The following is a 27,988-nucleotide window of genomic DNA, read 5'->3' as shown; positions in this document are numbered from 1 at the left end:
GTGGAATCCGCCAATGCATTTCAATGAGAATGGAGCGTTTTTTGCAGAAATCCTCTACTCGCTCCATTCTCATTGAATTGCATTAGCGGATTCCACTCTAGGTATTTTGATGTGAGGGCACCCTACCACTAGAGATCAGTGGCGGAAAAAGTACTCAAATCTTTTACTTATGTAAAAGTATCAATACTGCAATGTAGAATTACTCTGCCAATGCATTGCAGAAATCTGCAAATGGCAGCAAACCACTCCATTCCCATTGAAATGCATTGGCAGAATCCTCCCTCATACAGTAGGTTGAATAAAAGTGCCTTGTGACTGTTCCTTTACAAGGAAAAGTACGGAATTCAAAATGTTTTATAGGTATCAAGAGTTGTACTCATTATACAGTTTTCAATGTACAATCTTTTGAAAATAGCAGATCTACAAGCTAACACATTGTGAGCTTCCCTGCAAGCCAAATGACGTTATGATAACGTCCTCCGGTGACTCCGGTGACGTTCAGAACTAGGCCAGATCACAGCCCATATGGGGATGATCTTGACATCATTACAAGGACGTGACGACGTCATATGGACTTTTTTGTTTGACAGGATTATAATGTTATTGTTTGTAATGTTAGTTGAAATATGAGCATTTAAGGTTATATTCTGGGACATATCTGACTAGTTATGATATCTGGCCTCGATCGGACCCTCTCTGATTAATCCAGGACGTCCGTTTTCGTGGGCAGGATTTATGTTGGTTGAAATCAGGTGATATTCTAGGCCAGATCTGACTAGTCATGTTTAACTTGATCTGGTCCCGATCGAGATGTCACTGATTGGTCCAGGTCCTGACCGTGCTTGCTGGGTTGTAGATGGGCTATTTTTAAATGGCTGAAATGTAAATGGCTGAAGTGGGTAATGTAGGCTATATTTTCTAATAACAATACAAAACTACAAAGTAAACTAGTGACTAAAGTTCTCAAATAATTAGTGAGGAGTGGAATGAAAGTATATTTATTTTCCTCTGAGATGTCATACCTCAAAATTGTACTTATTACAGTTCTTGAGTACATTTACGTAGTTACTTTACACCACTGATAAAGAGGGGACAAGGAGAGAAGATAAAGGCAACAGTGAGGAAGAGGAGCCAGGACTACAAGCGGATGGAAGGAGACAGAGTTGTGTTGTGAAGGGACAGATGAGCGAGGGGAAAGGGAAGAGGGTTGGAAAGATGCAGTGAGGTAAATCTGTTGTTGTTCAGGGGTTAAAGATGGAGGACACTGGCAGGGGCGTCACAAGGGGGGGAAAAGTGGGACGGAATTACTAGGGCCCAAGGTGGAGGGCCCTAGTACCCATTATTCTATACTTTAGCTATTGAAAAATAGCAGATATACAAGCTCACAGTGCGGCACAGAGTGCCGCGCTGCGAGCTTGTAGATCTGCTATTTTTGAAAAGTCGGGAAAATGTGTGCAAATCTTTGAATTTTTAAGCGAACAAACACAAATTTTGCTTCTGGTGGGTCCCCGGAACTAAATATTTTGAGATGGGGGACCGTGGCAAAATACATATGATTTTGGGTGTCCTTCATATGAAAAAGTTTGAGAACCGCTGACATAAAAACATAGATTTCTCAAAAATAGCAGATCTACAAGCTGCTATTTTTCAATAGTTAAAGCACAAAATAATGCGTAATAATGCGTTCCCAGTCTAAATGGGTTAAACCCTCCCCCTATGAAGAACATTCATGGGGGGCCCACAGTGAATCCTTGTACCCAGGGCCCATAATTTGGTGCGACACCCCTTGGACACTGGGTCTGGAATGAACGGAGCCTTGGTGTCTCTGCCTTCCCCCAACAACGTCCTGCTAAATGACGACTGCTATGCCGAGACACACCGAGTGCTTACTGGCCTGCTGTGCCACTATCACAGTGAAGTGGAAGACGCTTATCCAGACTGTCTATCTGTCCATACCAAAGCACTTCTATAGAGAAGCAAAGTAACTCTCGTTCAGCTACTACTGCAGCTATTGAGCACAGAGAGTGCATAATGACATGGGAGAGTAACCCCACAAAAAAAACATTTGCACCAGGAAATATACCAGAGAAATTGTATCTTCATTGAAGCAATTATGTTATATTATCCTTTCATAATTGCTGCACTATTCATCTTATGGTTTTCAGTCACCATATTTACAGGTTTAGTTGACAGAGACAGAGTAATCCCAATGCCCATACAGACTGGCCATGCACTCTTTTTCGACTCACGACCAGCTATTCTATGTTGCAGATTCAATGCAAAGTTTGGGCTTCCTCCCAGAGAACGTGCTCATACTCTCTTCTTGGGACAGGGGGAGTCAGAAGGACACACAAACAGACAGACACACAAGAGGATTCAGAGGGAGACTGACATAGGCTATTGTAGCAATAGACAGTAGCGACAAGAATTGTCAGGAACCCCCCATATGGTATTGATTTGTAGGGTGCTGCTTCAGTATGTATTGCCATTCTTTAGGCCAGGGGCCTTCAACAGGGGGTCCGGGACACCTAGGGGGGCCGCCAAATCTTTCTGTGATAGGATCATGTTTTTTACATTAACCATTAGAACCCTAGCATCCTTATTCTGAGTGGAACATTAGGCAAAAATAGCCGATCTACAAGCTTACAACGTCTCGCGCTACGAGGCGTTGTAAGCTTGTAGATCGGCTATTTTTGGCAAAGAAGTTTGTTGAGGGAAAATAAGTATTTGACGGTTCAAGTGTTTAAATGTCTACATTACTCCAACATGATAACAGTGCTGTCAAACAAGTCTAAGCTGTCTAAGAAATCTATGAACATTTTTATCTGCAACACAATTTTATACAATACGTAGTGGGGGTCCCTGCTTCATCTCTCTCTCAGCTAAGGGGTCCTTGGCCTGAAAACGTTGAAGACCCGTGCTTTAGGCAGTGCAACTCTGTGTCAGCCCTAGGGTGCTCAAAGCCTGTGCCCCCCAGCTGTGTGGAGTGCTCCAACATGTCTACAATACGAGCCTGGGGCTACAGAAAGTCTTGAGGCAATATCCTGTCTTGTCCCTGTACCAAAGAACACACAGCCCAGCAGCTCTAAGGACTAATACACACTGATTATGAGGAAGACTGCATGGAGAGACTTGTTTTTGGAGCAAATTCGCCCTTTGGTCAAGCCCTCCTAGACCACCTCCAGTTCGTCTACCAGTGAACTGGTGGATAGGTGTTGGGGTGATGCTGTGAGTGACGGGGTGGATAGGTGTTGGGGTGATGTTATGTAAAACCATAAATAAAATACCCATTTAGGCCTAGAATTATTGAATGCTTTAACTATTGAAAAATAGCAGATATACAAGCTCACAGCGCGGCACCGAGTGCCGCACTGCAAGCTTGTAGATCTGCTATTTTTGAAAAAGTTGTGAAAATGTGTGCAAATCTTTGAACATAATGTACTTTTAAAGCGTTTGTAACTCAAATTTTGCTTCTGGGGAGTCCCTGGAACGAAATATTTTGAGATGGGGGTCCGTGGCCAAATACATATAATTTTGGGGGTTCTTCACATGAAAAGGTTTGAGAACCACTGACATAGTAGTCTCTCAAGAACAGACTAACTGAGCTCCAGTTAAGTGAAAAGGACCTTTTCTTTGACGATGGCTGGCCAGATTGCTGACATAGAAACATAGGGTAAAAAAAGAAAAAAAAAAAAAGAAAAAAACACCTTAGAAGGATTCAAAAGACACTTATAGAATCAGATCAAAATCGGGTCAAAATTCGAATTTTCACAATTTTTCAAAAATAGTAGATCTACAAGCTCACAGCGCGGCACTCGGTGCTGCGCTGTGAGCTTGTAGATCTGCAAATTTTGCTATAATTCTAGGCCTAAATGGGTTATGATGAAATGAAATGTTGAGGTGATGTTGTGAGTGACGGGGTGGATAGGCGTTGGGGTGATGATCTGAGTGACGGGGTGGATAGGCGTTGGGGTGATGCTGTGAGTGGACAGGCATTTGGGTGGTGTTGTGAGTGAGGGTGGGTGGGTGGATAGGTGTTGGGGTGATGTTGTGAGTGACGGGGTGGATAGGCGTTGGGGTGATGCTGTGAGTGGACAGGCATTTGGGTGGTGTTGTGAGTGAGGGTGGGTGGGTGGATAGGTGTTGGGGTGATGTTGTGAGTGACGGGGTGGATAGGCGTTGGGGTGATGATCTGAGTGACGGGGTGGATAGGTGTTGGGGTGATGTTGTGAGTGGACAGGCGTTTGGGTGGTGTTGTGAGTGAGGGTGGGTGGGTGCGTGCGTAGATGTCGGGGTGATGTTGACGAGAAGGAGGCTCAACGGCAGACTGCTTCTTCTGTGACGTGGCCTTACCTCTGCTTGACCTTCCTGTCCTGCTGCGTGAACCTTCCCGTTCTCTGCTCAGGTCCATGTGTTAGCTATCCATCTTGCCGGGCGCCTATTTGATTAGACTGGACACTAATGATCGATTAAATCACAGGCCAGTCAAGGGGAGCGGAGCATGTCAGTATATGCGGGTGGGCAGGTGGGGGTTGCAGCTAAATAGATTGGACATTAGAAATGCTCAGCGCGGCTCAAAGACATTTGTGCGTCGTGGGTTAACGACGTCTCAGCGGGGACTTGTGTTTTGATACGGATTGTTCTGCAACTGCTCTCGCTGTTCTGTTCCTTGGGGTTTATTGCTCAAGATAAAAAAAAAAGATCCCTTAACAATTGGTTTTGATTTCCTCTCACGCTGCCTGAAGCGCGGCACACTGCCTCGCAGCGTTGCCATAATTGTTGCGACCTCCTCCAAATCACTAATTACGTCTCTCTCGTTTTGGATAATAATCACAGATTCTTTTTACACTCTGCGTTCATTGGCCCCCCTCCCCCTCCCTCTTATCCCTTTCATTTTTTCCGTCTCCCTCTCTCCTTCCCAGGCACGTGCACACATAGACATCAAAGGGGGCTTGAGCCCCTGCCCTTTTAGCCGTCTGTAAAAAGTGCCCTCTCCTGACCATGAATTCAGTTTTCACTATGGTGAAAGAAATGCAAATTCCCTCTTTCCATATGCCATACCTGAAGCTAGCACTCAAGAGAATTGCCTTGTCCAATCTCTCCTTAACTTGAATGCAGCATCTTATGTGTAGAAATTCATACACCACATCTCCAGTATTGACTTGATAATGCTTACGTCAGTGTGGTATCAAGCACCGGAAATAGCCGACCTCCAAGCTCGGAGCTTGGAGGTCGGCTATTTTCAATTTTTTCACCAAAAGGCCCTTTTAGGAATTTCAGCCCCTGCCTCTCTAAGTTTCTCTGCACGTCCCTGCCTCTTCTCTCTTTCATTTTTTTTCTCTCTCTCCTTCCAGTGATTTACCCTGAAACTTTCCTGTCAAAAATTCAGTTCATACAAGCCTAATTAACGCCCCCTGTTCAGGCTCATTTGGTCAAAGAATACCGTTTTTTTTTCTCCTCCCCTACTGCTCTGCCCTCCCCACAGCTTCCTCGCATTCAAAGCAATTCATTCAACTGTCACTGCGTACAATCGTAGGAGCCCGCGATGCAGAACCAATTACCTCTCTCAGAGTTAAGATTGATCGTCTTTTTTTTTTCTTCTTCTCTTCCACCTTCCCCTCCACCCTCCTCCAACCTTTTAAAACACAAAATATGACGTGATATACGCAATACGCAAGGGTTAAGAAAGGTCTCACTGTCACCTTTTTGTTTTGAGTCTGTAATTGGGCATAAATGTCAGAACATTGTAAGCTCACTTCAGGTTGCTGACTTTAATGTGCTCAATTTTGGGAGTGTGTGTGTGTGTGTGTGTGTGTGTGTGTGTGTGTGTGTGTGTGTGTGTGTGTGTGTGTGTGTGTGTGTGTGTGTGTGTGTGTGTGTGTGTGTGTGTGTGTGTGTGTGTGTGTGTGTGTGTGTGTGTGTGTGTGTGTGTGTGTGTGTGAGGGGTTGAGTCATGTAATGACCCTAACAACATTATTATGTCTGCTTGTCCCTCTGCAGAGAATTAACCACTACCCCGGCATGGGGGAAATCTGTCGGAAAGACTGCCTGGCAAGAAACATGGGCAAGTAAGTTTTCCACTAATCTTCATTAACCACATGAACCCTATAGCATTATGGGCATATCACAATAGGCGAGCATTTGGAAAAAGAAGTGGCGAAAATAGCTGATCTACACAATCTCACAAAGCATAGAGACATGTTGTGAGCTTGCGGATCGGCTATTTTCGCGAAGAGAAAACGGAGGGGGGCAATTAAAGACCCCCTGGAGAGACCCCCTGGTCTACGAAGTATATAGAGTTGTAGTCGTTGGTGTACGACACAACGCGGTTAAGTTTAGGTCTGGGTGTACGACGGACAAGAGAGGCAAAGTTTGGTGCTGGACAAAAGTTCACAAACGGCACAAGATGGGGAAAGTACAAGAGGCACTAAATCAGGGGTCTTCAACAGGGGGTCCTCGGAGTTACTACAGTGGATCCTCCAAATCTTTTTGTGATAGGAACTTGCTTCTTTCCCCCTTTCTTATATTAACCACTTGAACCCTAGCGTCCATATTCTGATCGGCTATATATCTACAGTAGATCGGCTATTTTCGGCAAAGAGCTTTGGAGGGGGAAAAGAGTAGTGAAAGGTCAAGTTTATTAACTATTGATCGTTCAAGTGGTTACATATCTGTTTTAAAGGGAATATTCGATTTTAATTTTTGGTCAATTTTGACAGCTCTACTCTGTAGTCTGTACCACTATCATTTTGCACAAAGAATAGGACCACTGCAATTCCATAAAGTTTGGACACGCGGACAGCGAAAACATAGTCTCGGCCACGCCTTCGGCCTGCATGGTTGTGACAATCAATACGGAGGACTGTACTGTTTATGACTAAATCACTGAATGTAAAATCCACTAAATGCATTGCTCTCCCATGTCTTCAGAATGATCAAGTGCCAGCCTCAGGAGTACAGCTTCACCCCCAAGACGTGGATCTTCCCTGCAGAGTACACCCAGTTCCAGAACTACGTCAAGGAGCTGCGCAGGAAACGCAAGCAGAAGACCTTCATCGTCAAACCCGCCAACGGAGCCATGGGCCACGGGTAAGGTCACCCACCGGAGCGGGGTCGCAAATACCCTGCAACGCTCATCAGGGACGTGCAGAGAATGTTAGAATTTCTAAAAGGTGCGCTTGGTGAAGATTTTGAAAATAGCCGACCTCCAAGCCCACAACGTGTCGCGCTGCGACGTGTTGTGAGCTTGGAGGTCGGCTATTTTCGGTACTTGATACCACAGTACCACACTAAACTAAGCATAATCAAGTGAATACAGAGAGGGCAATTCTTTCAACGTAAGATTCTGCATTCAAGTTCAGGAGAGTTTGGACAAGGCAATACTCTTGAATGCTGGCTTCAGGTATGGCATGAATGCTGGCTTCAGGTATGCCATGGAAAGAGGGGCATTTGCGTTTCTTTCACCATAGTGAAAATTACATTCATGGTCTGGAGAGGGCACTTTTTTACAGACGGGTAAAAGGGCAGGGGCTCAAGCCCCCTTTGATGTCTATGTGTGCATGTGCCTGGCGCTCATGCTCGATTTATACTTGGTTGTGCGGCAGGTGTCTCGCCCCCCAAAAACAGCTGATCTACAATCTGTGCGTTTCAAGATCGACTGTCGGTATCAATCAGGCGTCAAGAGGCACTGATGGAGGGATGTGAGGGAGGGAGGGAGGGAGGGAGGGAGGGGAAGGAAAGAGAGGGGGTGGTATTTTGAAAAGGCAGCGTAAACAGCAAGTGAAGGAGGGAATTAGCATGAGACCCGAGAGAAGACGAGTGCGATCAAAACAAAACAAAAGCGGGCAGGATGATGCATGTGACCGTGACACGGCTGTCTGTGGAAAATGCATCACAACCGCATCCACATTGACTCAAAGGCTGCGCTGATTCTCACTGCTGTCCCCAATTCACTTCACTGGTTGCAATCACCATAAATCAGTAGCTATATAGCCAGCAATAGATGACACACATGCACGCACGCACGCACACAGGAACGCGCACGGGCGCACACACGCATGCACATCGTCGTTGTCGGGTGAAAACCTTGTAAGTCCAAAACCGTTCGTTTTGTGTTCATCATTTAAAAATTGATCTAAACTAGTGAAAACAGTCGATCTACAAGCACACAACGCCTCACATTGTGTGCTTGTAGATCTGCTGTTTTCACTACCTTTGTGCGACGGCCTTGTATGATGAAGCAGGGCTTTGCTTTGCGAAAAAACGTACGAATTTGAAACTTGGAGATACGAGGTTTCTGCCCGACAATGACGACATGCACATGCACACACACACACACACACACACACACACACACACACACACACACACACACACACACACACACACACACACACACACACACACACAGGCAGTTACACTTCCCTCACGGTCTTGAGCCTGCATATGATTATTGGATCCTCTTATGAGGCACCATCAGCAGAGACCCAGTCAGAATGTAAAATGGAACAAGATGGCTGCTCCAGGATACTTAGGGTCTCTTTTAGTGCCTTTCAGTCAAAAGAAGGGAGTGAGCCCTCTGAGTGGCTGAATGTGAATATCATGCCTTTAACCACATAAACTGAGAGACCCCGTTATATCATGTAAAATGGTCTGCATTTCTATGGCACCTTTATCCAATGAGATTTACATTTAGCCCATTCACATACGCTCACATACAGTACAGTACCAACGGCGGAGGCAGCCATGCAAGGCACCAGCCTGCTCATCGGGTGGAGTTAAGGGTTTCGGTGTATTGCTCAAGGACACTGACATCAAGAGCTGCGGAGATCGAACTGGGAACCGCGGGGTTCCCAGACGGCTGCTTTACCTCCTGAGCCACACTGACTGGCATCCCTTTAATATCACTTTTATGTCCTGTTTTTCACAGCATGTTTTATTTTGGGCAGGTGAATATTGTCAACAACAAAAAAAGCAGATCTACAAGCTCACTATGCACCACGATGCAATGCGTTGCGTTGCGAAGGAGCGTTGTCTCCCACTTTGAGGCTCCTCTGGCGTTAGGAGCCTTATTGCCTTTGAATCTCTGCCGCAGGAAGCCCATATTTATTAAAGAATAAAAGCCGGCAAAGCCTGAATTATCATGACACATTAAGAAAGTGAAAGATAATGAGTTTAGGTCAACCACTCAATATGGCGGAGCGGCCCGCGAGATTGGATTTTTTGCTCTTATTTTCTGCGCGGTGTGACGCAGCAGGAAATTAACTTATATCTACCTCTCCCGCCTTCCCTCCCCGTAATTCATTTTCCGCCGGCAAACTAAATGAAGTTATTGTTTGTGTCTGAGGTGGAGCTTGTTAGAAAAGAAAGGAACAAAAAAAAGTGTGCGTTTGTGTGTGTGTGTGTGTGTGTGTGTGTGTGTGTGTGTGTGTGTGTGTGTGTGTGTGTGTGTACTGTATGTGTGTGTGGGGCTTAAATAGGCGAGAGACCCCCCTCTGGCGTCAAATTAAATAGGCAGGGGAGAGTGGGCTGTGATTACCTGACACCTCGGCTCATCAATCACGTCGTCCCTTTCTTCTGCTCCAGTCCTCCTCAGCTAACTAATGCCGTTAACCTCCGTGCTCATCATTCAGCTGGCTGTCGGCTTGTTAGCGCCGAGGTCCCCGCCTCGCACATCACGGACCACAGGCAGGGGCGTCACAGCGGGGGGGAAAGTGGGACTGAGTTACTAGGGACCATGGTGGAGGGGCCTTCATTATTTTAGACTTTTAGCTATTGAAAAATAGCAGATCAGCTTGTAGATCTGCTATTTTTGAAAAGTCGTGAGAATGTGTGCAAATCTTGGAATATATGTTTTTTTTTCTTTTTTTAAGCTCAAATTTTGCTTCTGGGGGGGTCCCTGGAACGAAATATTTTGAGATGGGGGTCTGTGGCCAAATTGGGGGTCCTTGACATGAAAAAGTTTGAGCACCATGGACATAGAAACATAGTATTTTTCAAAAAACCTTAGAAGGATTTGAATTCGCACACATGTTCACGATTTTTCAAAAATAGCAGATCTACAAGCTCGCAGCGCGGCACTCGGTGCCGCGCTGTGAGCTTGTATATCTGCGATTTTTCAATAGTCAAAGCGCAAAATAATGCATTCCCAGTCTGAATGGGTTAAACCCCCCCCCCCCCCCCCCCCCCCCCCTATGAAGAACATTCATGGTGGGGCCCGCAGTGCATCCTTGTACCCAGGGCCCAAGGTTTGGTGCGACACCCCTGACCACAAGCGAGGCTCTTATCAACTTCTCTCCTCCCGGTCGGTTCTGCTCTCTCTGTCAATGCACTTTGATAAGCAGGGCCTTAATGTGGAGTTAAACTGTGTGACACGGCGTTGTTGTCGCTGGCAAGGACAAAGCCTGATGAGGGGTGAATGATTAATCCATAGGGAACTGCAACAGTTCGGCACCTCATTGATGCTGTCACACGCCTGCTTGGGTTTTTCATTTTAATATGTACAAAGGCTCTGCAGAATGGATCTGAGACTTTATTTCATCGTAATCCGACATTAAAACCGGGGTTTTTCTGCGCGCACGCCTCCTCCTGTGTTGAGGTTTGATAAACGAGGCCTAACGTCTCATTGGCGTTATGACACTGTTGGTCAATTGGATTTAAGTGCGCAGGTGAATGCTTGGGTTGTGTCGTAACAGCATAGACTACACGCTCCCTCAGATGTCAGATGTGATCTCAGCCTGTTCCTAAGGGCCATGAAAATGAATAATGTTTTTGCTGTTTTCATTTGGTGGCTACAAGCCGCGGCACCTCAGTCAGTACCTCTGAACTGCAACTTTTCAGACAGTCGCGTCTGTAACTCTAGGCCAAATATTGTGTGTGCGCGCGTGCCAGTTTGAATGCCCATAAGGGGCCCCAGGGGCGTCACAAGGGGGGGGGGGGGGGAGTGGGACTGAGTTACTAGGGCCCAAGGTGGAGGGACCCTAGTAACTTAAGCTATTGAAAAATAGCGCTGCGAGCTCGTAGATTTGCTATTTTTGAAAAGTCGTGAAAATGTGAGCAAATCTTTGAATATATGTATTTTTTAAGTGAACATTTTTAACTCAAATTTTGCTTCTGGGGGGTCCCTGGAACTAAATATTTTGAGATGGGGGGTCCTTCACATGAAAAGGTTTGAGCATCACTGACATGGAAACAGGTTTCTTGGCACACATTTTCACGATTTAAAAAAAAATAGCAGATCTACAAGCTCTCAGTGCCGCGCTGTGAGCTTGTATATCTGCTATTTTTCAATAGTTAACATTCATGGGGGGGGCCCGCAGTGAATGCTTGTACCCAGGGCCCAGAATTTGGTGTGACGCCCCTGAGGGGCCCTGCCAGGCTCTGCATGTAACCAATTTCTCTGCTGTCTGCCGAGCTCTGAGTGATGGTGATGTGTTTTAAGTTGGACTAAGGGGTTGCTCATAGTTGCAGACTGTTTTGAAAGCACCCCTCACCCCTGCATTCAGCACACACGTGTGCACGCACACACACACAAACACATATGACCACAGATACACACTATAGCATTTGAAGAGAGCACCATTAAAACTCACTTCACACACACACACACACACACACACACACACACACACACACACACACACACACACACACACACACACACACACACACACACACACACACACACACACGCAAAGAAAACCCCGGCCTGCGTACTATAAGGCCTGAGTGCCACTGACATGAGACCAAAGCAAATGAATTAGGAGTGGAGGTCGAAACGGAGTACAACGTCCTTTCCTATTAACCCGCCCGAAGTCAAGAGACCCTGCCACAGCATGTGATGAAGTACGCCGCTCACACAGAATGGAGTTTGGCTTCAGAGAAATCACAATGTTCTCCAGATGCCAGCAGTGTAGCGCTGTTGCTGCACAAACAGCTCTAACAAGCCAACGTTTGTATACCATACCGCTATCTGTGTTTTCGGTGCATTCTTCTATTCACGAGTATTGTTTAGATTAAGGCTTAGGTAGCCAAATGTTTTGGAAAGTTTGAAGCGCCGTGGAGCCAAGATTAAGCTTGTTCTCCCTGGGAAAGATTTGAGATGTTTTGGCTTACTCATGATTTGAACATTGTTTCCAATCAACGTAATGGTACAGTACATGCAATCTGGATGGGTAGTAGGTACATGCATGCATCAATCTCTAGATGGGTGAGATTGATGGATTGATTGGTGTAGTTGTTCATCCATCTAGAGATTCGTACGTTTTATAATCGTGAAACATTTGTGCAAATCTTTTGGACATTTGCTGATGTTTGCAATGGCGTGGTGCTGGTACACTTGCAGTGGAAGGATGGGGCACAAAGGTCAGGTAATTGCGACCGGAGGTCGCACTTACTACAGAAAGCTGCTCGAGGTGTCCGTCTGTCCGTCACACACGTCACACGTCACACGTCACACTTTTGCCCTGCTCATATCTACGCAACCGTTGCCCCGATCCATGCCAGATTTTGCACACACACTCCTTACCTGCCAAACTACAACCTCCAAGGACCCCCGGAGCTCCAGGGACCCCCAGCTCCCTGGGGGACCCCCAAGTGTAAAAAATGAGCACATGTGCAAAAATTACCAAATGACCACCCCAACGGAGCTGCTCACGGGGAATTCCTGGGGACCACCCACTCCTGGTGCTCCAGAACGGATGCAAAAGTGGTGGCGCCCCCAGTGGAGGACCCCCTGCCACTGCAGCTCACATAAAATGCCGTAACTCTGGCTAGGAGCGTCCGGGAGAGCCGGGGCCAGTACCTATTCGTCCGCCAAGGCAACGCGGACACCCCACCCCTCATTTCTCACATGGCCCTCTTCTAGCGCCACCTACAGGCCGATTTTTAAAACACATTTTTGGCCACTGCTCCTACAGTTTTGGCCCTCAAATCACGAAAATCACTACACAGTATGTCTACACTCATCTCATCAACATGGATCAGGAAGTTTTTGGAAGAAAAAATGTTTGCCCTATTTGTGGAGATAAGTGACCTACGGTCGCTTATCTCCCGATTAGGGAGTCTTACTGGTAATAACTAGTCCTTACCTGATGGAAAGATTATTATATTCCATATGAATAGACAGTTTTCCCCAAAATATTAAAGTACTCGCACACAAGAAATGAGTCCACAACAGTGTAAGTCCGTTTTCTGTTATTTGTAATGAAAGAATAGTTCAGAGTTCAAATTGTACAGTACAGCAACGTACAGTACAGCAAAAATCACCCATCGTTGCTTCTCTGCCTAATAGACAGTTGACATGGTTTTATTGCGACCGTAGGTCGCATTTTCTATCAAACCCTGCACAAAGTCTAAGTCCGTCCGTCCGTCAGTCCGTCTGTCTGTCACACCTCACACGTCACACTCTTGCCCTGCTCATATCTCCGCAACCGTTGCCCCGATCCATGCCAAATTTTGCACACACCTTCCTTACCTGCCAAACTACAACCTCCAAGGACCCCCGGAGCTCCAGGGACCCCCAGGTCCCTGGGGGACCCCCAGATGTAAAAAATGACCAAATGTGCTAAACTGACCAAATGACCACCCCCACGGGGCAGCTCACGGGGAATTCCCGGGGACCACCCACTCCTGGTGCTCCAGAACGGATGCAAAAGTGGTGGCGCCCCCAGTGGAGGACCCCCTACACTGCAGCTCACATAAAATGCCGTAACTCCGGCTAGGAGCGACCGGGACAGCCGGGGCCGGTACCTATTCGTCCGCCTTGCCGGCGCGGAGACCCCACCCCTCATTTCTCACATGGCCCTCTTCTAGCGCCACCATGAGGCCGATTCTTGCAAAACACATTTTTGGACACTGCTCCTACAATTTTTGCCCTAAAATCACGCAAATCGGTACACAGTATGTCTACACTCATCCCATCAACATGAATCTCTCCCATATAGCGCCACCTCCAGGCCGATTTTTAAAAACACATTTTTGGACACTGCTCCTACAGATTTTGCCCTAAAATCACGAAAATCACTACACAGTATGTCTACACTCATGTCATCAACATGGATCAGGAAGATTTTGGCAAAACACATTTTTGCCCTATTTGTGGAGATCAGTGACCTACGGTCGCTTATCTCCCGATTAGGGAGTGTTACTGGTATAGTTACTTTAACAGTATGATGTAATAGGTGACCGTGGTCACCTCATCGGCTGACCTGACCTTTATCAGTGGTCAGAACACAACAGAATTGTTGACAGAGTTCAATCTTGTTGTTGACAGCTTCCTGCCGTCACTCCATAAGGCTTAAAGATGGTTTGCCAGTTAAATATCAGGCCTTGTACAGTGTCAAGGCTGTAACAGGGTTTGTTTTGGAACACAGAGTGGCAAACAGCACAATCAAAGAAGTATGATATTTGACTGTTATACACAAATTGGTACACACTACTATATTAATATTATATTAATAATATTAACCCATCATTACCGTTCTAACGTATGTGCTCCCGAAACTACAATAGAAACAACAGCCTTTTTCTCTGGAATGTTAGCATACTATACTACTATATACTACTATATCTTTTTAGTATGCTATACTATAGCATACTAAAAAGAAAAAAAAGAAAGAAAAGGGAACGACCAAAGCTGTCTAATGATGTCACTGGTAGGCAGGTTTCTGAACTGTCCACACAGACAGTACTCCTCTGAGACACAGACCAAGTTTTTACCCTATGAGCATTAGTGAAGACCAATTATATGAACATAGGTTGAAAAATGGTCCTTTAAGTGTGGACACATAACCTTTTTTTTTTACACCTCGAGAAGCTGACAAAGATGCCTTTAAGTCATGTTCATGGTTCCTGCTTTGCCCCTATCCGTCTTATTTTAATTATCCTTTTTGTCTTTTCTACGCTATATTTTATAATGCCACTGACTAATGAGCGTACAGCAACGGATCTGTATCTGTTAAAAGTCCCAGGAAGCTAGCTAGCTGTCCGTCTTTATCTATCTGTCTTTCTGTCTAGAATGTGTCTAAAGCCTGATTTATACTTTCCTATAGTGATTTATGCCGAAGCGTATGTCATGCAACGGAAAATAGATTAAGCATTACTTGTACAGTATATAAACTCTCGTCCACTTATCTATGTGAGACTGGAGCGCTCTTTTTCTCTCTCTCTCTCTCTCTCTCTCGCTCTCTTATATTCTACAGTATGTCTGGTCACTTTTCCTCTATTTTTCACTATATCTTGTCTATCTTATATTATCTCATCTTATATTATCTAATGATTAATATGGGGGGTTCCCCAGTTAAAATATGATTTTTTGGGGATTATACGGGTACGCAGAGGTACTGCAGGGGGTACTCAGAAAATGCCCCACAAAAACAAAAATAGAAGTATAAATCATGATAATATTATTCATAGTTAAATAATTTACTACAATTGAATTTGAAGGAGAAAAAAACATTACTGTTATGTTTAATGATGACACTTGGAGACACTTGTTGTGAGTTAACCCAAATTACATGGTACCAGGCAACTGGGATGTGTTTGAATGTAAGTTATTGACATGAAAACTGGACTGAAATGTTATGGCCACAGTGCTGAAAATAAAAACTGTTCAGGAGGCACCGTTTGAAAATCTCAATCCCTTTTTTAAAAAGAAATCTTGAAAGGAGGGTTTATCACGGCATCACATACCGGCTGCTCTCCATTCTGTTGTTGTCAGGTAAAGGGGGGACTTGGATTCAAAACTCTGGGAAAGAGGGTACTCAAGCCAAAAAAGATTGAGAAACACTGCTTTACACCAGGGGTTTTCAAAGTGGGTGACGGGGCACCCTGGGGTGCCGTGACGGCAGTCCAAGGGTGCCGCGATATAATTTGATAATATTTGGAGACTTGAAAAAATATTTAGTATCATTTTAAACTTGAAGTACAAAGTTATTTTCAGTCAGTTCTAACCAAAATGGCTGTTATCTCAACGTTTTCCTCGCAACATAATCACTAAAATATCGTCACTGTCGGGCAGAAACCTCGTATCTCCAAGTTTCAAATGTGTACGTCTTTTGGTAAAGCAAAGCTCTGCTTCATCATACAAGACTGTCGCACAAAACTAGTGAAAACACCCGATCTACAAGCACACAACACCTCGCATCGCGAGGCGTTGTGTGCTTGTAGATCTGCTGTTTTCACTAGTTTAGTACATTTTATAGATGATAAATACAAAACGAACGGTTTCGGACATACAAGGTTTCCACCCGACAACGATGATATGCTATAAATATAAGGTGCTGGGACTCTGGGAGTGAAAATTATAATGTAGGGGTGCCTCGGATTAAAACAATATTTATGGGGTGCCCTGAGACAAAAAAGTTTGGGAACCCCTGCTGTACATCACTGATCTTGTCTCTCTATCTCCTCTAGGATCTCTCTGATCCGTAACTGTGAGAAGCTGCCTGCCCAGGAGCACTTCATCGTGCAGGAGTACCTGGACAAGCCCTTCCTCATGGAGGGCTACAAGTTCGACCTCCGCATCTACATCCTGGTCACCTCCTGTGACCCGCTCCGCATCTTCCTCTACAACGACGGCCTGGTGCGGATGGGCACCGAGAAGTACCACGCCCCCAGCGACGCCAACCTGGTGAGTATTTACAAAGAGGGGGATAGTGCTGTAGTATATTTACTTGAGTACTGTACAAGTAAATTGTTTGAGTATCTGTACTATACGTATTTGTAATTTTGGATGAATGATTGATTGATTGAAAATGTTATTAGATAAAAATTAAGAACACTACAAGTATAGTCAAAACAAGAAATGTAGTACAGCACAAATACCGTTAAACACCCTGCCTAAAAGGAACACCCCAATTAAGCCCTTTACAGTCTTGTTCACGTTGGAGGTCCTTGGTATTCAATTGATGGATATAAAAAATAGCAACAAAAAAACATCATCGCAATTATACTATACACTATATGGCTGTGGGTGTCACTAACTTTTTGGTTTGATGTTTAGTCAATACTAATGTTTAGTCAATACTAATGACTTTCACATTTCAAATACAAATTTGCCCATTATAATATATGGCCATTTATTATGGGTATACAGTATACTGTATGTGCATAGTGGTCGGAATGGGTGGTTCTGGTCAACCGGATCTCCATAATATGCCGATGTATGGGCGTATCGGTTGGATCAGTGATTCCTGACTACCACCGCCGACTATAAAGACAGCCATTCAGACGGTTCTTGCATGAGATACGTAAACTAGACACAGATAGACGCAGAACATCCGTGTTGTTTACCCTCGGCTGTGTTTTATTTCACCTTCGCCAACCTGAGGAGAGTGTGCAGCTCTCTCATTGTTTGATGTTTGCACTCTGCTAGTCTGCCCCTCTACCAACTTTGAAGTGTCCACCATTCTGTGTGTATACAAGCACTACAGAGTATGTACCATGGGGGAAATAATTATCAAACACGTTTTTTCCCCCCAGTACATTTATTTCCAAAGATGCAATTCATAGGGAATTTCTACCTGAAAGAAATCACAACATCCAAGTCCATAAATAGTAACGTGTAATTAAGTGCAATGACACAGGAAAAAAGTATTGAACATGCTTACTGAAATTAATTGAAGCCCTTCTTTGTGATGACGGCTTCAAGATGCTTCTTGTATGTAACTAATCGCCCCCACACTGTGGGCACGCGTTGTGAGCTTGTAGATCTAGACATCCAAGGTTGTAGACATCCAACACATTCTGGGCGTCCGCACATACACACACACAGGGGCCTTACAAGTTACAAGTTACAAGGGCCCAAGGTGGAGGGGCCTTCATTATTTTATCCATTAAATTATTATTATTATTATTATTTAGCTATTGTAAAATAGCAGATATACAAGCTCACAGCGCGAGTGCCGCGCTGCGAGCTTGTAGATCTGCTATTTTTGAAAAAGTCTTGAAAATGTGTGCAAATCTTTGAATATATGTATTTTTTAAGCGAACATTTATAACGCAAATTTTGAGCACCACTGACATAGAAACATATGTTTTTCAAAAAACCTTAGAAGGATTTGAAACATCATTCAAACACTTTTTCAAATTTTCACGATTATTCAAAAATAGCAGATCTACAAGCTCGCAGCGCGGCACTCGGTGCCGCGCTGTGAGCTTGTATATCTGCTATTTTTCAACAGTTAAAGCACAATATAATTGAAGTTAATCCTTGTACCCAGGGCCCAGAATTTGGTGCGACACCCCTGCACACACACCTGGTCCTCCTACTGTACAATCCTGCTGCGCACCGCGCCCGCAATAAATGCACAGTGCCAATGTGATCCGTGAGAAAGGGCTGCATGCGTGCAGAGAAAACAGACTCGCTCACTCCCCACCGTAAACAAACAGTCACACTCATGTAGACACCGCTGGCACGAGCAAACATATACACAATCATCACGCCACAGACACGCGCCAACATTTTCTGAATGCGGACGGATGCCTGCAAGGCCGTTCCTGTTGCTTCTCCACATGCCACAGACATGTGAGCCCGCCCCGCACGCGCGCGCACAGCATGCATCCTGCATATCGTCACTATCCGGCAGAAACCTTGTATCTCCAAGTTTCAAATTTGCATGTTTTTTCGTAACTTAAAGCCCTGCCTCGTCATATAAGTCTGTTGCACAAAACTAGTGAAAATAGCCGATCTACATGCACACAGCGTCTTGCTGTGGGAGGCGTTTGTGTTCTTGCAGATCGACTATTTTCACAATTTTAGATCATTTTTAAAATGATAAATACAAAACGGACGGTTTTGGACATACAAGTTTCCACCCGACAACAACGATATGCATACACACACACACACACACACGCACATGCGCAGTTGCGCACACACACACACACACACACACACACACACACACACACACACACCTGAGCAAACACATGCACATGGCAGATGTCTCATGTAATATCAGGAGGCTGATGTTTGCCTCAAGGTTCTGCACCTGCTGAACCACAGCCTGTTTCTGATAATGTGATGTAAGTGCACGCACACACACACGCACAACATGCATGCACGCACACACACGCACGCACACACGTACGCACCCACGCACACACACGCACACACACACACACTTCCTCTCTTTCTCATCATACAAAAGTATTTTTCATATCCCACGCACACATACTGTATGGGTACACACACACTCTCACACACACACACACACACACACGCACACACACACACACACGCACACACACACACACACACAGACTCTTACATCAGACATGAATGATGTGTACTGTGCATGTGTTACTGTAAACACACATGCATGCGCGCACACGCACTCACACACACACACACACACACACACACACACACACACACACACACACACACACACACACACACACACACACACACACACACACACACACACTATCATAGCACATGATGAGAGCCCATATCTCATGTCATGCATGATGATGTTCTCTCTCTCTCCCCCCCCCCCCTCCATCTCTCTGTCTCTAACACACCCACAGCAGTGAAAATCCCTATTGTTAATTTCCCTCGCAGATCAAATTGGCTCCGTTTGTGCACTCTCAGAGTTAGAAGGAACGCTCAGGATTTTACAGTGTGGCCGATCGTTCCCCCGGCTGTGACATAAACGTTGTATTGTCTTAGCGGTCCACTCTGTGACACATGATGGAGTGACTCATGCCCTGGAGATGGATGTCGCAATCCCACAGAGAGTGACTTTCAGACAGCCATCATCAGGGGGCTAGAGTGGTCACTCCTGATTACATTATGGACCGAGGTACAAGGATCCATTGTCTCCCCACAGAGAGAGAGAGACGCTGTTAAAAGGAAGATTAAAGCATTAAAGTGCTTGGCGGGCCTGCTGTGTATGCTAATAAATAAATGCTTTTGTATTAACCCGTTAGAACGGGGATAGCAACTGTGTAAATCACTCTAACCATTATTTTATACTATTATTTATACTATACTATTTTTCTAAAATAGCGGATAATACAATCTCATAGAGTGTCACTTTGTGCCATGCTATGAGCTTGTATAATATATTTTTTTATAATATATTTTTTAAGCAAACATTTTTAACTCAAATGTTTGCTTCTCGGGGTCCCTGGAACGGCTCTGGGATGGCGGCGTATGCAACGTTCCCACTACTCCAGTGACAGTTCAGATATACTGGTGTTGTTGCTGCTCTTATTTCGCAGTTAACTATGAAAACCGCCATGTATCTTGTCCGTATCTTGTCCGTATCTTGTCTGTGAGTAACGCCTCAATGTCTATAGCTGCTGACCTGTTGTGACATCACATCGTTGTGACATCACATTGTGACATCACATTCCGTCCTTGTCCCTTGTATGCCCATTGTCTGCCCATATATGGATCCCTGATCTCCATACAGTATATGTCTATAACTGACCTATGACATCACATTGTTGTGACACTACATTGTGACTTCACATTCTGTCCTTGTCCCTTGTATGCCCCCTGATGTCATCAATATTAAGCCCATAGCTTGGAATGCCCATATATGGACATATTGTGTGAGTCTCATGGGGTCTATAACATAAGGCATCTATGATGTCAGACGTCAGTCATATCCATAAATACCACAAATCGAATCACACTGGCAAATGAATTACTTCCTGTGCGAATTCCGTCCTGCGCGACCTCGCCCTTTAGAGCGAGGTCGCTTTTCGCCCTTTGGCGTCTTACTGGTTATAATTATTATTGGTTGTGATACTAATTATTTAGCCCTGGGATTCTTAAATCCTGTGTTGAGAGTCACACAAGGAGAAAATGCACTCATTAAAGTTGAAACAAAATACAAAAAGAACTGCTCTGCTTGAGAAGTATGCGTCTGTATAACAGCAGACAGTGATGGCCAACCATTAACTGGTAACAGTTAAGAAATTGGTATTTGACTCTGACCTATTTGACAGTGCAGAGATATAATTGCCTTCCTTTGATGCATTAATGAGCAGCTCTAAAAGTGACTGGAGTCTGTTAGTCGGGAGCGTTAGGGAGATAACATGGTCAGTTCGTGCTAATTAGTCTAACAGCGCCAAGTTTTGCACAGATGTAGCCCAGGGCATGCTCTAAAGATTTAGCTAGGGCGCCCGAGCCGGCGACCTTTGGAGTTTTGTTTTGCACAAAAAACATTCCCTGGGTTATAAATGGCCCAAGAAAACGATGGTTTAGTGATGAAAAGTGACAAGTCATCACTTTTCACAGTTCTGTGGGCGTTTTCTGGGGCCATTTATAGCCCAGGGAATGTTTTTTGTGCAAAACAAATGCTTGCAATGAATTCAGCATCATGACAAACCCCTAGTTAGACCGTCACATCCTACTTAAAGCAGATCTTTTTCTGGGAATTTTCCTCCTGTAGCGAAATTCGATGGGAGCCCAACTTGATTTGGCCACTGTGGCGACCCCGAAGGTCGGCGGCTTGGGCACCCTAGCTAAATCATTAGAGCATGCCCTGAGCTACATCTGTGCAAAATGTGGCGCTTTTAGACTAATTAGCACGAAATATCCCTAACGCCCCCGACTATGTCTCATTTCTTTCCAAAAGCCCTTGCATATGATTGAAAATGATTAAGGGTCCGCCTATTGGGGAACCCTGCTTTACAGTATGTTATTTCCTAAGTGGGATTCAAACCTGATTCTGGTGCGCGAGTGCCAACATTTCCTGAAAACCAACTTTGGGCAGAGGTTAAATTGCACTTTGGTCAACCAGTAGTGGTCCTAACTCCTAACTGACTGCAGGATCCTCATTTCTTAATGGAAGAATAAAGAGACCACCTCCGACCACCACAATTGTTAGTTACCGGTATATTGTATTAAGATGCATACAGATAGGTCAAAATGTTTCATTAACAAAAAAACATATGGATTGCAGCTTATGGACAGGACAGGAAGTATTTTTTATAACTTTGTCTTTATTACAGATTGCACTTTTAAACAACAGACATAACATGACATACCATCATAAAACCTAAATGCAAATAAACCAAAAACAAAATTAGACAAAAAATTATCAAAACAAAAACATAAAAAACACAAAAAAGTAAATGTAAAACATTTATAGGGGTTCACATTTATACATTTTCAAATTTCTACATCTCTCCTTTTTTTAATTTATACAATAACCATTTTTTCCCCATATTTTGTTAAAGAGTTCTTCTCTTATTTTCAACTTGAATGTTAAATGTTCCATGTCCTGAATATTGTCCCAGATTGTCCTCCACTGCTTATAGTCCGGGATGTCAGTCTTGAGCCAGTTCCTGGTAATTGCCTTTTTCGCCGCAACCAGGAGGATCTTAGTCAAATATTGGTCTCCTGTGTGTACAGATTCCTCCATATGACCCATGTGTAATACCAGACATGAATGAGGAATCTCATATCCCAGAACTTCATATAACCAAATGTATGACATCCCAGAAGGGCTGGACCATTTTACAACTCCAAAAAATGTGTGAATGATTGGGATCAGTTTGGCCACATTTTCTCCAACACATTTGTTGAGTTTTAGTTTGTTTAGTCTTAATTTGGGGTGTGATGAAATATCGAATTTGTTTTTTCCATGCAAATTCCCTCCATCCTATTGATTGGGTTGTTGTCTGATGTATTTGCCACATGTCATTCCATGCCTCCTCCGGGATATCCACACCCATCTCTTTTTCCCCTTTTGGAATCCATCAAACAAGAGTATAGTTTAGACACCGCTCTGGGTATAACTTCACCATATGCCCGTGTAAATATTTTTATTGAATTTCAACCTCTATCTTTCTAATTTCTTTATAATAGTAATCTCTCATCTGCAAATATCTAAATAAATCTTGATTTGTCAAATTGTATTTGTTTTTTAATTCTTCAAAGCTCCTCATTTCACCCTTATTAATCAATAAACACATGGCCGTTACACCCAGTCAATTGCATTGTTTAAATCTTAGATCCATCCTTCCTGGTTTAAATGCTCCATCAAATGCAACTCATTTCAACAGACCAAGTTCTTTTCTTAGTTGTTTTACAATTGAATACCAGGTCCTCAAGGTATGTTATCGGATCTAAATCCATTTCACTTTTCACCTTTGCCGTAACCTCCTTTTTCACCTACAATTGTTTGAATCGGGCATGTCAATTCAGGTGCTTCTATATCCTTCCACCGAGCAATGTAGTCATCACTACACTAGTTTAAAAGCGGACGCAGTTGAGCTGCATGATGACAGGAAGTATTTTGCATGTATTTATGTAACTCTGCATTAATTCCTTTCGTCTTCCCTGCCCACAGAGCCAGCTTTACATGCACCTCACCAACTACTCGGTCAACAAGCACAACGAGAACTTCGAGCGGGACGAGACGGCGGACAAAGGCAGCAAGCGGTCCATAGGCTGGTTCACCGAGTTCCTCCGCTCCAACGACTATGACGTGGCCAAGTTCTGGGGCGACGTCTCTGTGAGTGATTCATGCTGATTTAGCATTTACGCTTCGTTGTAGCGATGGTGCTGCTCACCAGGAGTCTGTTGATGAGCAGCGGTCAATTCTGATTCATGCTCTGTCGTGCCACAGTGTTGTGCGACACCATCATCCATTGGTGTAAAGTAACTAAGTACATTTACTCAAGTACTGTAGGCCTACAATTTTGAGGTTCTTTTACTGTATTAGATTATTTACAATTTTCAATACTTGTACTTCTACTCCGCTACATCTCAGAGGCAAATATTGTACTTTTTAATCCACTCCGCTACACCACTAAAACTTTTGTTACTAGTTACTTTGTAGTTTTGGATTAGTATTACAAAGCATACATTAACCACTTCAGCACTATTTAAACGTTGGCTATTTGAAAATAGACCATAAGCACACAACACATGCGCATAGTGTGCACATGATGAGTCTCGGCACGCGCATGTCACATCAAGCGAGGACAGATGCAGAACGACAAAGCTATGCAGGTTAAGTCCAGTGATAATTCATTAAACAAATAACAGGCTGACAAGAAGTGAGACAAGTAAACACAGAGAGGGCAGACAAAGACTTTAAACACACACAACAACATCTAGGAGGAACTGGCAGAGAACTGAGAGAGAACTGGTTTAAATACAGAGAAGAGGATGAGTAGATTGGCACAGACACAGGAGTAACAGGGACTGGGAACAGACCATGGGAGTGGCCAGAATGAATGGAGAGATAGAAATCGAAACACAGAGGTGCTCAAAAAGCCGAGCATGCTATGCTCGATTCCATTGGCACATCCGACAGCAAGCTCACACGCACACACTACATGTACACTCTTCCACACACTTGCCAGTCCACACATACAGTACCACCTACAGTTATGCATTTTGAAGGCCAGCCAAGGTTTGATGGGCGTTGTTATGACAGTGATTCAACAAGCATAGAGACATTGTTTGGCTCCAGGAAGAGCCTGGTGAAAACAACATTCCTACAAGAAGAATCGTCTCATTCGCCACTCGTCTCCGCTCATCCAAACACCTCAACCCCTCTACTGTGTGTTTTGCTTTCACCGTGTCTGATTCAAGGCTGCTATTTCTTTCCTGCGTGCTTGGTCGATACAAAAAGAAAAGTGTCAATGCCGGTCACTTGACTCACTTTCTTTCCTATGTCTCGCTTTTTTCCTTCCCTCGAGATTGACGTACGCCGCCGTCGTTCTTCTCTCACCATATTACATTAGTTTCTAAAACTCATTGTCTCCATTTTATTTGTCTCTCCTTCCTTCCCTAGCTGTGTCCCCTTCTCTAACCTTCTCTCTCTCTCTTCCAATCGATTGAATCTCCTCGCCGCCGTTTTCTCTCTCTCTTCCTGACCTGGGTGGGTTCGTCCTTGTGTCCACAGTCCTCCTACAGGCCTGTGTTTCACAGCCTGCGTGTTAAAGAGCCCAAAAGTGGGCCAAGAGATATTCAGACAAGTTTCTTTGCATCTCCTTACATAACCTCTCCTCTATGACAGGGGTCTTCAACGTTTTCTGGCCAAGGACCCCTTAGTTGAGAGATAGATGAAGCAGGGACGCATATCGCATACACAAACGCATGTCGCATACACAAACTTTAGAAGGCAGTCGTAGCCATTCAGGAAGGAATATGGGAAATGGGACAGATCCATTTTGATGACATGACTTTAGAGATACTGTGTACCGCTTTGTGTGATTTTAGGCAGTGGCCTGTTGGTGGCGCTAGAAGAGGGCCATGTGAGAAATGGGTGGAGGTTGTGGTTTGGCAGCCAAGGAGTGTGTGTGCAAAGTTTGGCATGGATAGGGGTCAACGGTGGCGGAGATACGAGTAGGGGAAATGTGTGACGTGGCGGACAGACACACTGACAGACTGACAGCTGGTGGAGGTTTTGATCGTAACTGCGACCTGGCGGTCGCAATGAACTTGACCTTTTACTCTGTACTGCTCTTTTTCCCCTCTACACCAAACCTCTTTGCCGAAAATAACAGTTCTCAGTATATGGACACTAGGGTTCAAGTTGTTGATATAAAAAGGATTGGAAGATTTGGAGGACCCCCTGTAGTAACTCTAGGACCCCCTAGGGGTCCCGGACCCCCTGTTGAAGACCCCTGCTCTATGATCTCTCCATTTCTCCCACCCAATCCATCCTGTCGGATTCTTCTTCCCACAGTTTCACCTATCACCCCCCGTCCACATTTCACTTTTTAATAATCACTTCTTTCCAAGGCAAGCCTCTCATGCCAACTCTGCCACGCTTCCCTTCCTTTCCTTCCCTGGTGTTCTCTCTCTCCACCGGGCCGTCGGTTAAGACAGTGTTGTTTTTGACAGCACGTTTTGATTTAGTTTTAGTCGTAGTCTTTTGAATCAAATGCCTTTTAGTTTTAGTCATAATTTAGTCACCCGAACAGTTTTAGTTTTAGTCTAATTTTAGTCAACTAAATATCATAAGATGTATTTTGGCAGGCCTTGATGGCATTGTAATGACTGATTTTACACTTGGTTGCGTGCTGAAAATAGCCGATGTACAAGCTCACAACGCATCGCAGCGCGACGCGCTGTGAGCTTGTAGATCTGCTATTTTCAGCGCGCAACACCTGAGAGCAACCAAACATAAAGTTACTGTCTTCTCCACTAGTCCCTCCCTAACGTTTTAGTCTAGTTTTTATTTTGTTGACGAAATTGTCAATATATTTAGTCTTAGTTTTAGTCATCATGGTTTAGTTTTTATTTCGTTTTTATTTCGTTTTCGTCAGTGAAAAAAACGTAGACGACAAACATTTTCGTCATAGTTTTAGTCGACGAAATCATCACTGCGTTAAGACAGTGGCCGCTTTGCTGGCCGACTCAGCTGGCCCTTCTGGCCTCTTCTACACCAATTTTGCTGTGTTCTCTTGTTCTTCCTCCTCAAGTGGGCCCGCTCTGTTCTGCTCTGCTCTGCTCAAGAGTTCTGGTGTCTGGCCGAGCTTGCACACAGTTCACAGTGTTCCCGCTCTCCACTTTCATTTCTTTGAATCCGTCTCCTTTCATTTCGCTGCCCTCCGACCCCGTACAGTCTTCTGCTGTAATGCAGGGTGGCTTGAACCATTTAGCACCGACATGTACAGCCTGAGAAGTTTCTTGGGCTGATCAGAGTTTAAAACACCACACTTGTTATTGTGCAAAAAAAACAAAACAAAACACTGGTTCAACATAAAAGGGGAGAACCACCAATATTAGCCCCGCAGCTTATGTCCATTTTTTGGAAGCATCGTTCACTTTGTGATACAAGCGCCACATTTTGCACAAAGTTTACCCTGAACATACTTTTTGCAAAAAGCAAGTTAGCCGCTCAAAAAAATGCATTATGGGCACCATAAAAAAAAAGTTGGGGTCCCATTGAATTTACTATACAGGAAAGGAAAAAAAGATCTGCACAAAACTATTTACACAGTTTTGTTGGCCGTTTTTAGCCCAAGGAATATTTTTTGTGCAAAACAAATGCTTGCACTGGATTCAGAATCATGAAAACCCCCTAGTTTGACCTTTCACACGAAGCAGATTTATTTTTTGTATTTTTTTCCTGTATAATAAATTCAATGGGACCCCAACCTATTTTGGAAAAATGGTGCCCATATTGCATTTTTTTTTTGAGAGGCTAACTTGCTTTTTGGAAAAAGTAGGTCCAGAGGAAACCTTTAGCAAAATGTGGTGCTTGTATCACAATGTGAACGATTGTCTCACTAAGCTGCCGGGCTATATAGCAATATTATGTTTTTCAGGAAACTGTTAGGATTTAGAAAACATTTGTGGAATCGGCCTTGACACATTTGACACGTTTCAATGTGTCAACTTATTACACGTTGAGAACACATCATGTCTCCAAGACATTGTCACTCACGTGACACTATAGCAACATCGAAAAATGATGCAAACAAGGGAAACTGTAGATCATCAATCGTCTGACGGGACAGTTACAAAACGTGTAGCACACACATATTAGACATGATACATGTCATGCACAGACAAAATGCTCACACACATACACACACATAGCCTCGTAAACCAGACTCTCCTCGAATTCCAACAGAAGGTAGAGAGTGTGTGTGTGTGTGTGTGTGTGTGTGTGTGTGTGTGTGTGTGTGTGTGTGCATGCGGGTACACTAGCAGGCGTCCACATCTTTTAGCAGCCAGCCAGTGGCCTGAACTCAGGACTCAGGGCAGCGAGAGAGATGGCTGGGAGCAGGTGTTTGTATTGGGCTGCCAGCGGAACAGACAGACAGACAGACAGACAGACAGACAGACAGACAGACAGACAGACAGACAGACAGACAGACAGACAGACAGACAGACAGACAGACAGACAGACACCCAGCCACATGGGGTGAGTAGGAAGCTGTGTGTTGTCTTATCAGGCCAAAGCCAGGCCGCTCCAGCCCTCCCCTGCAGACAGATAGTCTGGAAAAACAGCAGGCCAGCAGCACTGTGTGGGACTGCATCGGGGAACAGAGCATT

At 44.4% G+C, this 27,988-nt stretch overlaps 1 protein-coding gene across 1 annotated transcript in view; it reads left to right on the top strand.

Annotated features, from left to right (window-relative positions):
• Positions 1 to 27,988, top strand: part of ttll7 (tubulin tyrosine ligase-like family, member 7) — a gene marked incomplete at both ends in the record, with an annotated part of 130,043 nt that overhangs the window by 8,727 nt on the left and 93,328 nt on the right. The window contains 4 exons of the mRNA XM_080726034.1: positions 6,001 to 6,068; positions 6,931 to 7,089; positions 16,414 to 16,630; positions 23,316 to 23,480. Of these exons, the coding sequence (XP_080582160.1) occupies positions 6,001 to 6,068; positions 6,931 to 7,089; positions 16,414 to 16,630; positions 23,316 to 23,480 (609 nt within the window). The remainder of the gene's footprint in view (positions 1 to 6,000; positions 6,069 to 6,930; positions 7,090 to 16,413; positions 16,631 to 23,315; positions 23,481 to 27,988) is intronic.

Source organism: Nannobrachium achirus, assembly GCF_963921795.1.
Source record: "Nannobrachium achirus genome assembly, chromosome: 1".
NCBI lineage: Eukaryota > Metazoa > Chordata > Actinopteri > Myctophiformes > Myctophidae > Nannobrachium > Nannobrachium achirus.
Note: the sequence above shows the minus strand (reverse complement) of the source record. Positions and strands in the feature narration are given on the sequence as shown.